General features: G+C 35.8%; 1 protein-coding gene across 2 annotated transcripts in view; it reads right to left on the bottom strand.

The window, feature by feature from the left end:
• LOC107554238 (ephrin type-A receptor 5) overlaps positions 1-11,743 on the bottom strand; it is an 89,623-nt gene that overhangs the window by 39,630 nt on the left and 38,250 nt on the right. The window contains exons 4-5 of one of the 2 annotated variants that reach the window (XM_016236695.1): positions 11,539-11,694; positions 9,284-9,619 (exon numbers count right to left, since the gene is read on the bottom strand). In XM_016236695.1, the coding sequence (XP_016092181.1) occupies positions 9,284-9,619; positions 11,539-11,694 (492 nt within the window). The remainder of the gene's footprint in view (positions 1-9,283; positions 9,620-11,538; positions 11,695-11,743) is intronic. The other variant, XM_016236694.1, reaches the window with a different exon arrangement.

The following is an 11,743-nucleotide window of genomic DNA, read 5'->3' as shown; positions in this document are numbered from 1 at the left end:
TGCTCAGACAAAACTGTAATCATTCCTATCTTAAAAGCCTGAAACGGTATACTTGGCAACCTGATCTTCAGGCCTGCAGGAGAAGAGAGGTAGATGGGCCACTTAAACAGTCTGGAAACCTGTTAAATGTTTGACTTTCAGTCAGGCAGGAGACGCGGCCCTTTGAGTTATTGATTCTCAATAATCCTTAGGGTCAGCACAGGGAATTTTGATCTATATTGGTGATGGCAAGAAACAAAAACATCAGCAGGTGATCCATCAAACAAAACAGTCATGCTGTGTGACAGTGAGTGAGAATATATATCCAAATACACAGGTAGACATGTAGGCACATGCAAAATCATTGGCCACAGAATGTCCCATATACAGATTTACACAGAATCTGAATGCCTGTAATTCACACATCACATGTTATATGTGTGTCTGTTTATTTTGAAGGATCACTGAGTTTCGATGATAATGTGATGTTCAATGTAAGCCTATGGGATCTTTCTTCTGAAATTTAAAAGGGTAACACACCCAAAACTTAAAATTCTGTCAGCATTTGCTTATCCGCATGTCATGCAAACCCATATTCAGAATGAAGATATTTTTAATATTCATTTTTATCCATCCATTAAACATCCACAACCAACATTTTTAAGCTTAAAAAAAAATCATAACACATCATAAAAGCAACCCATATGAATAAAGCAATTTAATACAAAGAGACATATACGATGAAAACATATCTATCTATCTATCTATCTATCTATCTATCTATCTATCTATCTATCTATCTATCTATCTATCTATCTATCTATCTATCTATCTATATCTAGGTTTGGAAAAAATATAGTAAATGATGACAGGATATTCATTTTTGCATGAAAATGAATATCATAATTTGTTTGTAAACAAACAAACAAACTAACTAACTAAATAAAAAAAATGTGGTTGCCAGAATTTTATAACAAATAAATAAATAAATGTAGTTTGTAGATAGATTAAAATAGTCAAACTACAGTCAATAAATAAATAAATGTAGTTTGTAGATAGATTAAAGTAGTCAAACTACAGTCAATAAATAAATGTAGTTTGTAGATATATTAGTCAAACTACAGTCAATCAATCAATAAATAAATAAATATATATATAAATGTAGTTTGTAGATAGATTAAAGTAGTCAAACTACAGTCAATAAACAAAATAAATAAATAAATGTAGTTTGTAGGTAGATTAAAGTAGTCAAACTACAGTCAATAAATAAATAAATGTAGTTTGTAGATAGATTAAAGTAGTCAAACTAGTCAATAAATAAATAAATAAATGTAGTTTGTAGATAGATTAAAGTAGTCAAACTACAGTCAATAAACAAAATAAATAAATAAATGTAGTTTGTAGGTAGATTAAAGTAGTCAAACTACAGTCAATAAATAAATAAATGAAGTTTGTAGATAGATTAAAGTAGTCAATCTACAGTCAATAAATAAATAAATGAAGTTTGTAGATAGATTAAAGTAGTCAATCTACAGTCAATAAATAAATAAATGAAGTTTGTAGATAGATTAAAGTAGTCAATCTACAGTCAATAAATAAATAAATGAAGTTTGTAGATAGATTAAAGTAGTCAATCTACAGTCAATAAATAAATAAATGAAGTTTGTAGATAGATTAAAGTAGTCAATCTACAGTCAATAAATAAATAAATGAAGTTTGTAGATAGATTAAAGTAGTCAATCTACAGTCAATAAATAAATAAATGAAGTTTGTAGATAGATTAAAGTAGTCAATCTACAGTCAATAAATAAATAAATGAAGTTTGTAGATAGATTAAAGTAGTCAATCTACAGTCAATAAATAAATAAATGAAGTTTGTAGATAGATTAAAGTAGTCAATCTACAGTCAATAAATAAATAAATGAAGTTTGTAGATAGATTAAAGTAGTCAATCTACAGTCAATAAATAAATAAATGAAGTTTGTAGATAGATTAAAGTAGTCAATCTACAGTCAATAAATAAATAAATGAAGTTTGTAGATAGATTAAAGTAGTCAATCTACAGTCAATAAATAAATAAATGAAGTTTGTAGATAGATTAAAGTAGTCAATCTACAGTCAATAAATAAATAAATGAAGTTTGTAGATAGATTAAAGTAGTCAATCTACAGTCAATAAATAAATAAATGAAGTTTGTAGATAGATTAAAGTAGTCAATCTACAGTCAATAAATAAATAAATGAAGTTTGTAGATAGATTAAAGTAGTCAATCTACAGTCAATAAATAAATAAATGAAGTTTGTAGATAGATTAAAGTAGTCAATCTACAGTCAATAAATAAATAAATGAAGTTTGTAGATAGATTAAAGTAGTCAATCTACAGTCAATAAATAAATAAATGAAGTTTGTAGATAGATTAAAGTAGTCAATCTACAGTCAATAAATAAATAAATGAAGTTTGTAGATAGATTAAAGTAGTCAATCTACAGTCAATAAATAAATAAATGAAGTTTGTAGATAGATTAAAGTAGTCAATCTACAGTCAATAAATAAATAAATGAAGTTTGTAGATAGATTAAAGTAGTCAATCTACAGTCAATAAATAAATAAATGTAGTTTGTAGATAGATTAAAGTAGTTAAACTACAGTCAATAAATAAATAAATAAAATAGATTAATTAAAAATTACATTTTCAAAATGTATTCGTACATGTTGGAATTAACATTAACTATGAATAATTAATGCTTTAGAATAATTTTACACTTTTAGTTCATGTTAACTTATGTAGTTAATGAATGTTTACATGTATTGTAAAGTGTTAAAGCTTTCTTAAAATATACTGAAATCCACCTTAACCGTCTGGGGTCTGAGGTAATTTTGGGGTCCTTGAGATGTTTTGACATGCCCCGACATGTGAGCTTATTGCAGCTACTTATAACATACTATTGGCCAGCATGTCATTTTGGTGGTAAAGAGAAAGACATATGATGAATAAAAGTTCATTGCAAGTAGCTTTTCCACGAGTAGTCACACACACAAACACAAGACACCATCATGGTTACACAACTTTTTCACTTCCAAAAATATTTCATTTCACTGTATTTAACAGTGAAATGACATGAAATGTCCCATTCGATCTATTACAGTTTTTCAACATGTAGAGTATTTTGGCCTGATTTGATCATACGTTCAGTTACATGTAAGTGTAAACCCCATTTAAAATCCTTAAATCCAAAATCCATCTAATTCCACAGATATTCCCCTAAAATCAACACAGGAAATGTAAAAATGTGTGCCGATTTAGTGCAGACCTATATGACAGCACAAAAGCAGCGAAACCTTCCTCTGTGTGAAATTTCACAGTCCTATTTTTAGCTTAGTGAGAGATTTCATCTACCACGCTTCACAAAGTACATTGTGGACCATCTAAGAAGTGCGATAAATCGACATACTGTTTATTTTACAGCTTGAGTTTCCTAAAAAAAAAAAAACAGTTGTCAATAATTCACAACAGTTTACAGTTGCAAAATAGTGAGTCACAATACACAGTCAGCTATAAAATGCAAAGGTAATAAAGACAGACTTGTCACCAGTGACAGTTCACAGTGCAAAGGTCCCGCTCTCAGTTCATTAGCAGATGGAACGGCAGCATTCTCTGGGAAGCGTGTCAGAGGAAGTGTGATGATCGCACTCTGATTAATGCCTCCAAAAGAGAAGTGTTTCCTTTATCTTGTGTGAGAATCTTCAAACTCGAAAGGCTTGATATCTGTGCCAGCCGACGAAACAGCACTCATGTAGCAAACTATTTTTGTCTTTTTTTTTCACACATCCCAAGCCGCTTTAGCTTGGTTAATCGCAGCTGCCAACAAGAATCCAGCTTAGCGTGAGCAGCATCAAAAAGCAGCATCACTTCCAAGCTGTACAACACTGACTCCAGGCAACATTGGTTTTTGTGCAGGCGGAATCTTCGAAGCAAATATTTGCATGTAATTTAATTGAAGTTAGCATGCCGGGCCGTGGTAAGAAAGGTCATCTCCTCCGCTCCGGCCCTGGATGACTGCCAACGCCAGGATCTCAACAGGCTGTGTGTTTGTAAACAAAAGTTGTTTGGGGAGCCCTGCCGAGAAGCAAGTTAAAAACCCCTGGCAGAGCCGAGCGGCCCATCGGCCAAATCTAGGCCTGAGACATAACTCCTGCCAACAGACGCCTGACCTGAGAACTATTAGCTACCAAACACAACCTTAACTCTTTGCCAAACAAGTCTGCCCTTATGTATAGCATCTGTCTAGAAACAAGAGTGCAGATTCTAGGACAACGCAACACATATTTTCAACAAGTACTTTTTTTCTTGTTTTCAATTAAAAAAATATGTATATATGCTTGAAAAACAAAATAGATTTGAGACTTGGGAACTGAAATTCTACTTCAATAATCGTTGTTTCATTTATGACTTAAAAAAAAAAACGTTAATATGTGCTTAATTAGCACTAATAAATGGCTAATATTCTAGTAATATGCATGCTAATAAGCAACTAGTTAAGAGACCCTACAATAAAGTGTTACGGAAAATTTTAAGTAGTCAAACTACCAACCCAGGCTCATTGGAAATACGTGCTTGTGGCGACATAACACTGATATTACGTACCTTATTGCAGTGAATCGCAACCTTTTGGCGTACCGGACCCCAGTCCAATTCAGAACCATCCTCAAGGACCCCCAGAACAAAACTGACTCATCTATGTATCCTTTGTGTCTTTGTGAGGACCAAATGCACTTAAGTATAATTCAAGTTAGCTGACTTGTCCAGTATTTGGCCATATCATCAACTATATTGGATTTTTCTTTCATGGGAAAATGTCATGTCAAAATATAAAAAAATTATTTAAAAAAAATCATACTTTATACGGACCCCCTGGCCTTACGTCAAGGACCACTAGGGGTCCACGGACCCCTGGTTGAGAAACACTGCCTTATTGCACGTTTTGCGACAATTTCAAAGTAAAAAAGTCCAGTGAGTGGCGCTAAAATGCACGTTCAATATGTGACAGTGGGACTTTTTTATTACGTTGGTACAGACATGTATTGTGCCACTTTTATTATGTTGCTTTAGGAACATATCGCGGTTGTTCAGAATTAAAATGTCCGTTGAGTGTCGCTAAAAGTTTAATGCTCTATCGTATTGGAAAATAACCAACCCTCTACACCATCCCTAAACCTACCCGATAGTGTTAACGAGTGCAAAAAGTGATATAAAAACCCATTCGCTGATGTAACCATGCTCTTTTAACTTCCTTCTATGCTGGTTTGAGCTGTTTAGTTAAACCATAGTTTCACAGGATTCGTATCCGAACTCTTCACCTCACAAGTGCGACGCTATATCGCGTGAGCTACCGAGCAAACCCATACATAGCTGTATATGTGACTCGAACGTCCAAAAGTATCAGTTTTCAAATCTCACAGCATGTTATAATAGTTTTGAAGTCTGAACATCTGAACATAATATTGTGCAAGGAACTGTGCAAAAATTAAGCTTTCTTAATTGAAACTCTAGCCCTGTAAATCATCATTTGCGTGAAAAGGAATACAATTTCTCTGAGCTGTACTGCCTCTAGTGTTCATTTCAACTGGAAACTGCAGCAATTTAAAAAATACATATCGTTTTTTTAAGTTTTGCAGAAATGTAGGTAGAGGCACATTGTAACATTGTATGTGAGAAGCTGCACATGTTAAGCAAGCATGTTTTGATATTAGCTCGCTTAGCTGTATGCGCATTGCGCAATGTAACGTGACGCTACTGGTTGCGAAAATGAACGTGTTAATGGAAGGCTACACCATTTAAAAAAAAGTCTGTCAACCAATTGAAAGTTAGTCGCGCTCCTACTATTAGTTACAATAGTTAGTCCCTAAGATCGATCAGGTCACCATCTGCAGAGACTCAAGCGATCCAGTGACGGAAGTGCTGAGTTTAGTAAAGCACAAGTGCTCACAGCCGTGTGCCAGAAGAGCTTTGCTGAGAGGCTTTGAGAATACTTAGTGTCACAACTCTTTTCAGACCGATGCGTCGTGCACTCAGCTGTCAATGGGAAAATAGTCAAGGCTCACAAAATAATTCAACAAAAAGAGCTCCACAAATGCCTCCACTCATGCGTCTGTCGACATTTATCAGGGAAAGCACTTGAGAGGCACGCCGATGCTACGCGCTAATCACGCGCACCTGCAAACGATTCAGTCTGTTCTGAAATCCCGCTCGAAAACGCTAGAAATTAGCGAGCATTTGATCAACCTGTACAAACTGCTCCCAGTTCTAAAAAATCCCTCCACTCGTGAAGCAAAAACAGAATTTATGTCATCGACGTCTTTGTAGAGATTCGCATTAGCGAGCAAGCGTTCCGCACACAAGCTTTGTTGACTATGCGTGGCGGCTCGCCTTGTGCTGCAAAAATGATCATTTTGCTTGTCATAATTAATAGTGTTTTAAAGAGCATAATTCCTCTGTTGATTTGAGAGTAACTTAATGAGCTGAGCAGATGTTGAAGTCGTCTCTTCAGGGGGGGAAATACTGTAGCCTCACAGGCGCAGTGAAATAAATTAGCACCTTAAGACTGTTTCTGCACGCCTCGTAACCGCATCTGCTGCGCTTTTGTGACAGAGATGCAATATTATGTTAAATATTTCTCCCTAAATTAGAATGCAGCGGCTGTGCGTAAAGGGTTTCGAGAAAGGCCTGAGAGTTTAGGATAATGGATTGGGCAAAGTGAAAATAAATGTCTTATTGCTGACGGCACCTGCAGCACCTGCGCCTGCTATTGCGTTGCAGCGCTGCGGGTGTGTAAGCTGGAGCCACTCTTCTCTATTCTAATATTGATTTATAGGTCACTAGCGGGTTGAAGTTTTCATGGTGTTTAACATTGTTTTGATCGTCAAAGCATTCAGTAATGAAAATAAGAAACTGATTGACCAATGCTACACAGCCGGAAGCATTTCATTTCTGTTATCCAGAGCCTTTTGTCTCTGTAACTTAAAGAATACAATTTACATATGTGTGTGTGTTGTAATTTAAGAAGGTATTTCTGTAAAAATTGACTTATTATAACTTGATTACTAAACACAATGGCAAAAATGAGCAATTTAACAATTACATTTTATATTACTTGACATTTTTATTATTTTGTATATACCTTTTATTTATGTATTTAGTAATAGTAGTAGTTTTATTATGTCAACTTAAACTTTGTTTTTCTTCTTTCGGTTAGTTGTCAATGCCCCATTTCTAATTTTCATTTACATTTTTCATTTAAATTTGTATTTACTTTTAGCTCTATTACGATTAACGAAAATAATTAGGAAACACATTTTCACTATTAACTATTAAGAGTTTTCCCCTCAATAAACTCCTAATTTGCTGCTTATTGATAGTAAGTAGGTAGTTGTTGTAGTATGTGCTTTATAAGTACTAATAAACAGCCAATATACTAGTATTATGTATGTTAATAAGCAGCTAGTTATTAGTCAATATATGTTATTTAAGGTGTTACCCATTTTTTTAAGTTTTAGTTAAAAACAACAACACCCATTTAATTATGATACCATGATAAAGAAACCGAATACGATTTCCGTCTTCAGTCAAAGTTGTCAGTTTAATATTTTAGACTATATATTAAGACATAAATGCAATGTACCGTATTACAGGAATGTCCCATAATGTGTTTGCTTTGAATTCTGGCCTACAAAAGATCCTCAAATGGAGCTGTGCTTCAAACGAGGGAAGACAAAAGCAAGATAATGGAAAAGTGATTTCCAGTCAGACGACACAAAAAAGCCGGTATCCCCCCTCAATATTTCAATAGCCATTCACGTTCAGATAGTCGAGCACCTTTGTGAGCAGGTCAGGTCTCAGAACTCCAGCCAAACCTCTCGCTTAGCCTCCAGCCATCCAGTTCACATAAAACATGACCGCTTCTCGACACATCGACCAAACGGATTATCCCAACCGCAGCGGCAGAACGCTCATATACTGCTGCAACCTGCACTTGCCTCACGCAAAACCCTTCATTTCAAAGGGGCCTTATCAACACTAACACCTCTGCGATACACACAACAGTCTCAACACACACACACACACACACACACACACGCACACACACACACACACAGAGGAGTCCCTCCCCGCCGTCTCTGGCCAATCCCCAGCAATTACAGACCCTCTTTCAGATTAAGCAGATTACGCTTCAGTGTCTGTTAGAGTCATCATTAGCTTAATGAAAAGTCAATAGCAGTCAGAAAAGGTGCCACTGCATTGAAAAGGGTTTAGGGCCGGTTACCCCTGTTATCCCCACCCCACCCCCCTTATATATGTGATAAAGACATCACATAACAAACATGAAAAATGGCATGAATTCCACAAAATGACTGGTCAGTGAGCGAAAAAAAAAAAAGCCAAGATGTAATACAATTGTACTTTATAAGAATGTTCCCTATGTAATTCTAGTATTATTATTCACATTATTCTAAATTAAAATGTTTGTTTTCTTGAGCTTTCCTAAAATCGAATTACTTCCACCATCGCTAAAATGATGTTCCTTTTCTAATAATATGAACAAGGCCACGTGAGTGGGGAAAAACAACATTAACCAATATTATCATCCTGTAGAAAAGATAAATCACTTTTAATAAGCCCAAGATATTATAATATTACAGAATATTGTGATAGATTACATATATAATTAAATTAAAAATAATTTAGAATTTGAGTGCAAACTAAATGTCATTTTTTTTAGATGCTTAATTGAATGAAGAGTTTAAGAAGTAGGACTTACTGTAAGTACATTATTATACGTAATTTCATAATTTATTCCATTGTATTTGAAATATGGTTAACGTACTGTTGAATGTACTGACAAGCATATATGATAAACTAAAATAGTAAAATATAATTATATAATGTCATTTCAACTGTATGTTTTTATATAAATATATTCATAATTACACATTTTTAAAGATGAAGCTGCACTTTAGTCCATTCAAAATACATTAACATGTCAAAATAAATTAGTGTACTATAAATTTGTGTAAAAAGTGGCTTTTTATTTCATTAATATATAGCCTTCATGCCAAGTTTATTAAAACAAATATTATAATAACATTATTTCAAGCCAAATATATACGAGTTTCACTCTTAAATGTGTCTCATTACATAAGTTAAATGAATTGCAAATGCCATTTTAAGCTCTTGCAGACAGTATGAACTGTCATGTGAAGCTTTAGCATGTAATGGGAATAATTCCAGGGGGACGGATCTACTCACCGGCCTGGTTGGTGGTGACATTGAGTGAGACGTACTGGCGAAAAGGGGCGGTTAGTTCCGACACCCCGTTCACAGCCTCCACCTCAAAGGTGTAGTTGGTGTGAGCCAGGAGATCCATGACCATGACGGAGGTGTTTTTCAGAGCCGTCCGCTGAGGCAGATATCGCACATGACTTCCACACGGTTCGTACTGGCCTGAATCTGTGCTGATCTTACTGCACACAATGTTGTATCGAACATCTTTCCGACCGCCTGTCTCCTCCGGGGCGCTCCACTCCAAGAAGACGCTGGTCTCGTTCACGTTGGAAATAGCGTTACGTGGGGCTGAAGGTGCCTCTGCAAGATAATATGGTATCATGACAAAATTATAAATATTACACCAAAAATACGGCATAACAGTACACATAAAGCAATAGGGCAGAAGTTCAGCCAAAAATTTAAATTTGTAGGCCATCCAAGATGCAGGTGACTTTTTATCTTCAGTAGAACAGTGAAGACGATTTTTAGCTGTAACCGTGGTCCTTGGTGATTCAAGTCAATGGGTACCAGCACTTTGAGAGGCAAAAAAAACATAAATTAATACCAGTGGCTCCTGATGATATATTGAGGTCTTATACATCAAAATGATTGGTCTGCAATATTATTTACAACATTATTACCAGCAATCCATATCCTCAATATAGTCTGAGTTTTAGCCTGCACAGACTCATTGTTTCACTTCATAAGATCTCAATATATCGTTAGGCTCCACAGGTATTATTTTTGTCTTGCCTGTAAATAGTTGTTTTTGTTTTGTTTTTACTCTCAAAGCGACGGTACCCATTGACTTGCATTTTATGAATCCCCAAGGACCACGGTTGCAGCTAAAAATCGTCTTCACTGTTCTACTGAAGATTAAAAAAAAGTCACCTACATCTTGGATGGCCTGCAAATTAAAATGTTTAATTAAAACAGGGTATTCATTTTGTCTTGCCTGTAAATGTTTGTGTTTTTTTGACTCTCAAAGTGACGGTACCCATTGACTTGCATTTTATGAATCACCAAGGACCATTGTTTCAGCTAAAATCGCCTTTACTGGTGCCTCTCAAAGTGCCGGTACCCATTGACTTGCATTTTATGAATCACCAAGGACCTCTGTTTCAGCTAAATTCTCCTGTACTGGTGCCTCTCAAAGTGCCGGTACCCATTGACTTGCATTTTATGAATCACCAAGGACCTCTGTTTCAGCTAAATTCTCCTGTACTGGTGCCTCTCAAAGTGCCGGTACCCATTGACTTGCATTTTATGAATCACCAAGGACCTCTGTTTCAGCTAAATTCTCCTGTACTGGTGCCTCTCAAAGTGCCGGTACCCATTGACATGCATTTTATGAATCACCAAGGACCAGGGTTTCAGCTAAAATCGCCTTTACTGGTGCCTCTCAAAGTGCTGGTACCCATTGACATGCATTTTATGAATCACCAAGGACCACGGTTACAGCTAAAAGTCGTCTTCACTGTTCTACTGAAGATAAAAAAGTCACCTACATCTTGGATGGCCGGCAAATTTTAATTTTTAATTAAAACAGGGTATTCATTTTGTCTTGCCTGTAAATGTTTTTTTGTTTTTTTTTTACTCTCAAAGTGATGGTACCCATTGACATGCATTTTATGAATCACCAAGGACCATGGTTTCAGCTAAAAGTCGTCTTCACTGTTCTACTGAAGAAAAAAAAGTCACCTACATCTTGGATGGCCTGCAAATTAAAATGTTTAATTAAAACAGGGTATTCATTTTGTCTTGCCTGTAAATGTTTGTGTTTTTTTGACTCTCAAAGTGACGGTACCCATTGACTTTCATCTTATGAATCACCAAGGACCATTGTTTCAGCTAAAATCGCCTTTACTGGTGCCTCTCAAAGTGCCGGTACCCATTGACATGCATTTTATGAATCACCAAGGACCACGGTTTCAGCTAAAATCGCCTTCACTGGTACCTCTCAAAGTGCCGGTAACCATTGACATGCATTTTATGAATCACCAAGGACCACGGTTTCAGCTAAAATCGCCTTTACTGGTGCCTCTCAAAGTGCCGGTACCCATTGACATGCATTTTATGAATCACCAAGGACCATGGTTTCAGCTAAAATCGCCTTTACTGGTTCTACAGAAGAAAAAAGTCTCCTACCTCTTGGACAGCCTGAGGGTAAGCAAATGAACAGCAAATTTTAATTTCTGGGTGAACTATCCCTTTAATGGAAGTACTGTAGCTCTTACTTGTGCAGGCCATGTTGGCAGGGTCTGATTCGGTCCGGTAGTATCCCTGCTCACACTGACAGGAGGTGGAGGCCTCCACTTTGGTGAAACTTCTGGGAGGACATTTACTGCAGCTTTTGGTCTGAAGAGCTGATCGGTAAAAGCCCGGCTTGCACACTGCAGAGAAATCAAGCACAACAGGGAAGTGATTACATTACTAATGCAT

This window comes from Sinocyclocheilus grahami, unplaced genomic scaffold, assembly GCF_001515645.1.
Source record: "Sinocyclocheilus grahami isolate Dianchi unplaced genomic scaffold, SAMN03320097.WGS_v1.1 scaffold495.1, whole genome shotgun sequence".
Classification (NCBI taxonomy): Eukaryota; Metazoa; Chordata; class Actinopteri; order Cypriniformes; family Cyprinidae; genus Sinocyclocheilus; species Sinocyclocheilus grahami.
Note: the sequence above shows the minus strand (reverse complement) of the source record. Positions and strands in the feature narration are given on the sequence as shown.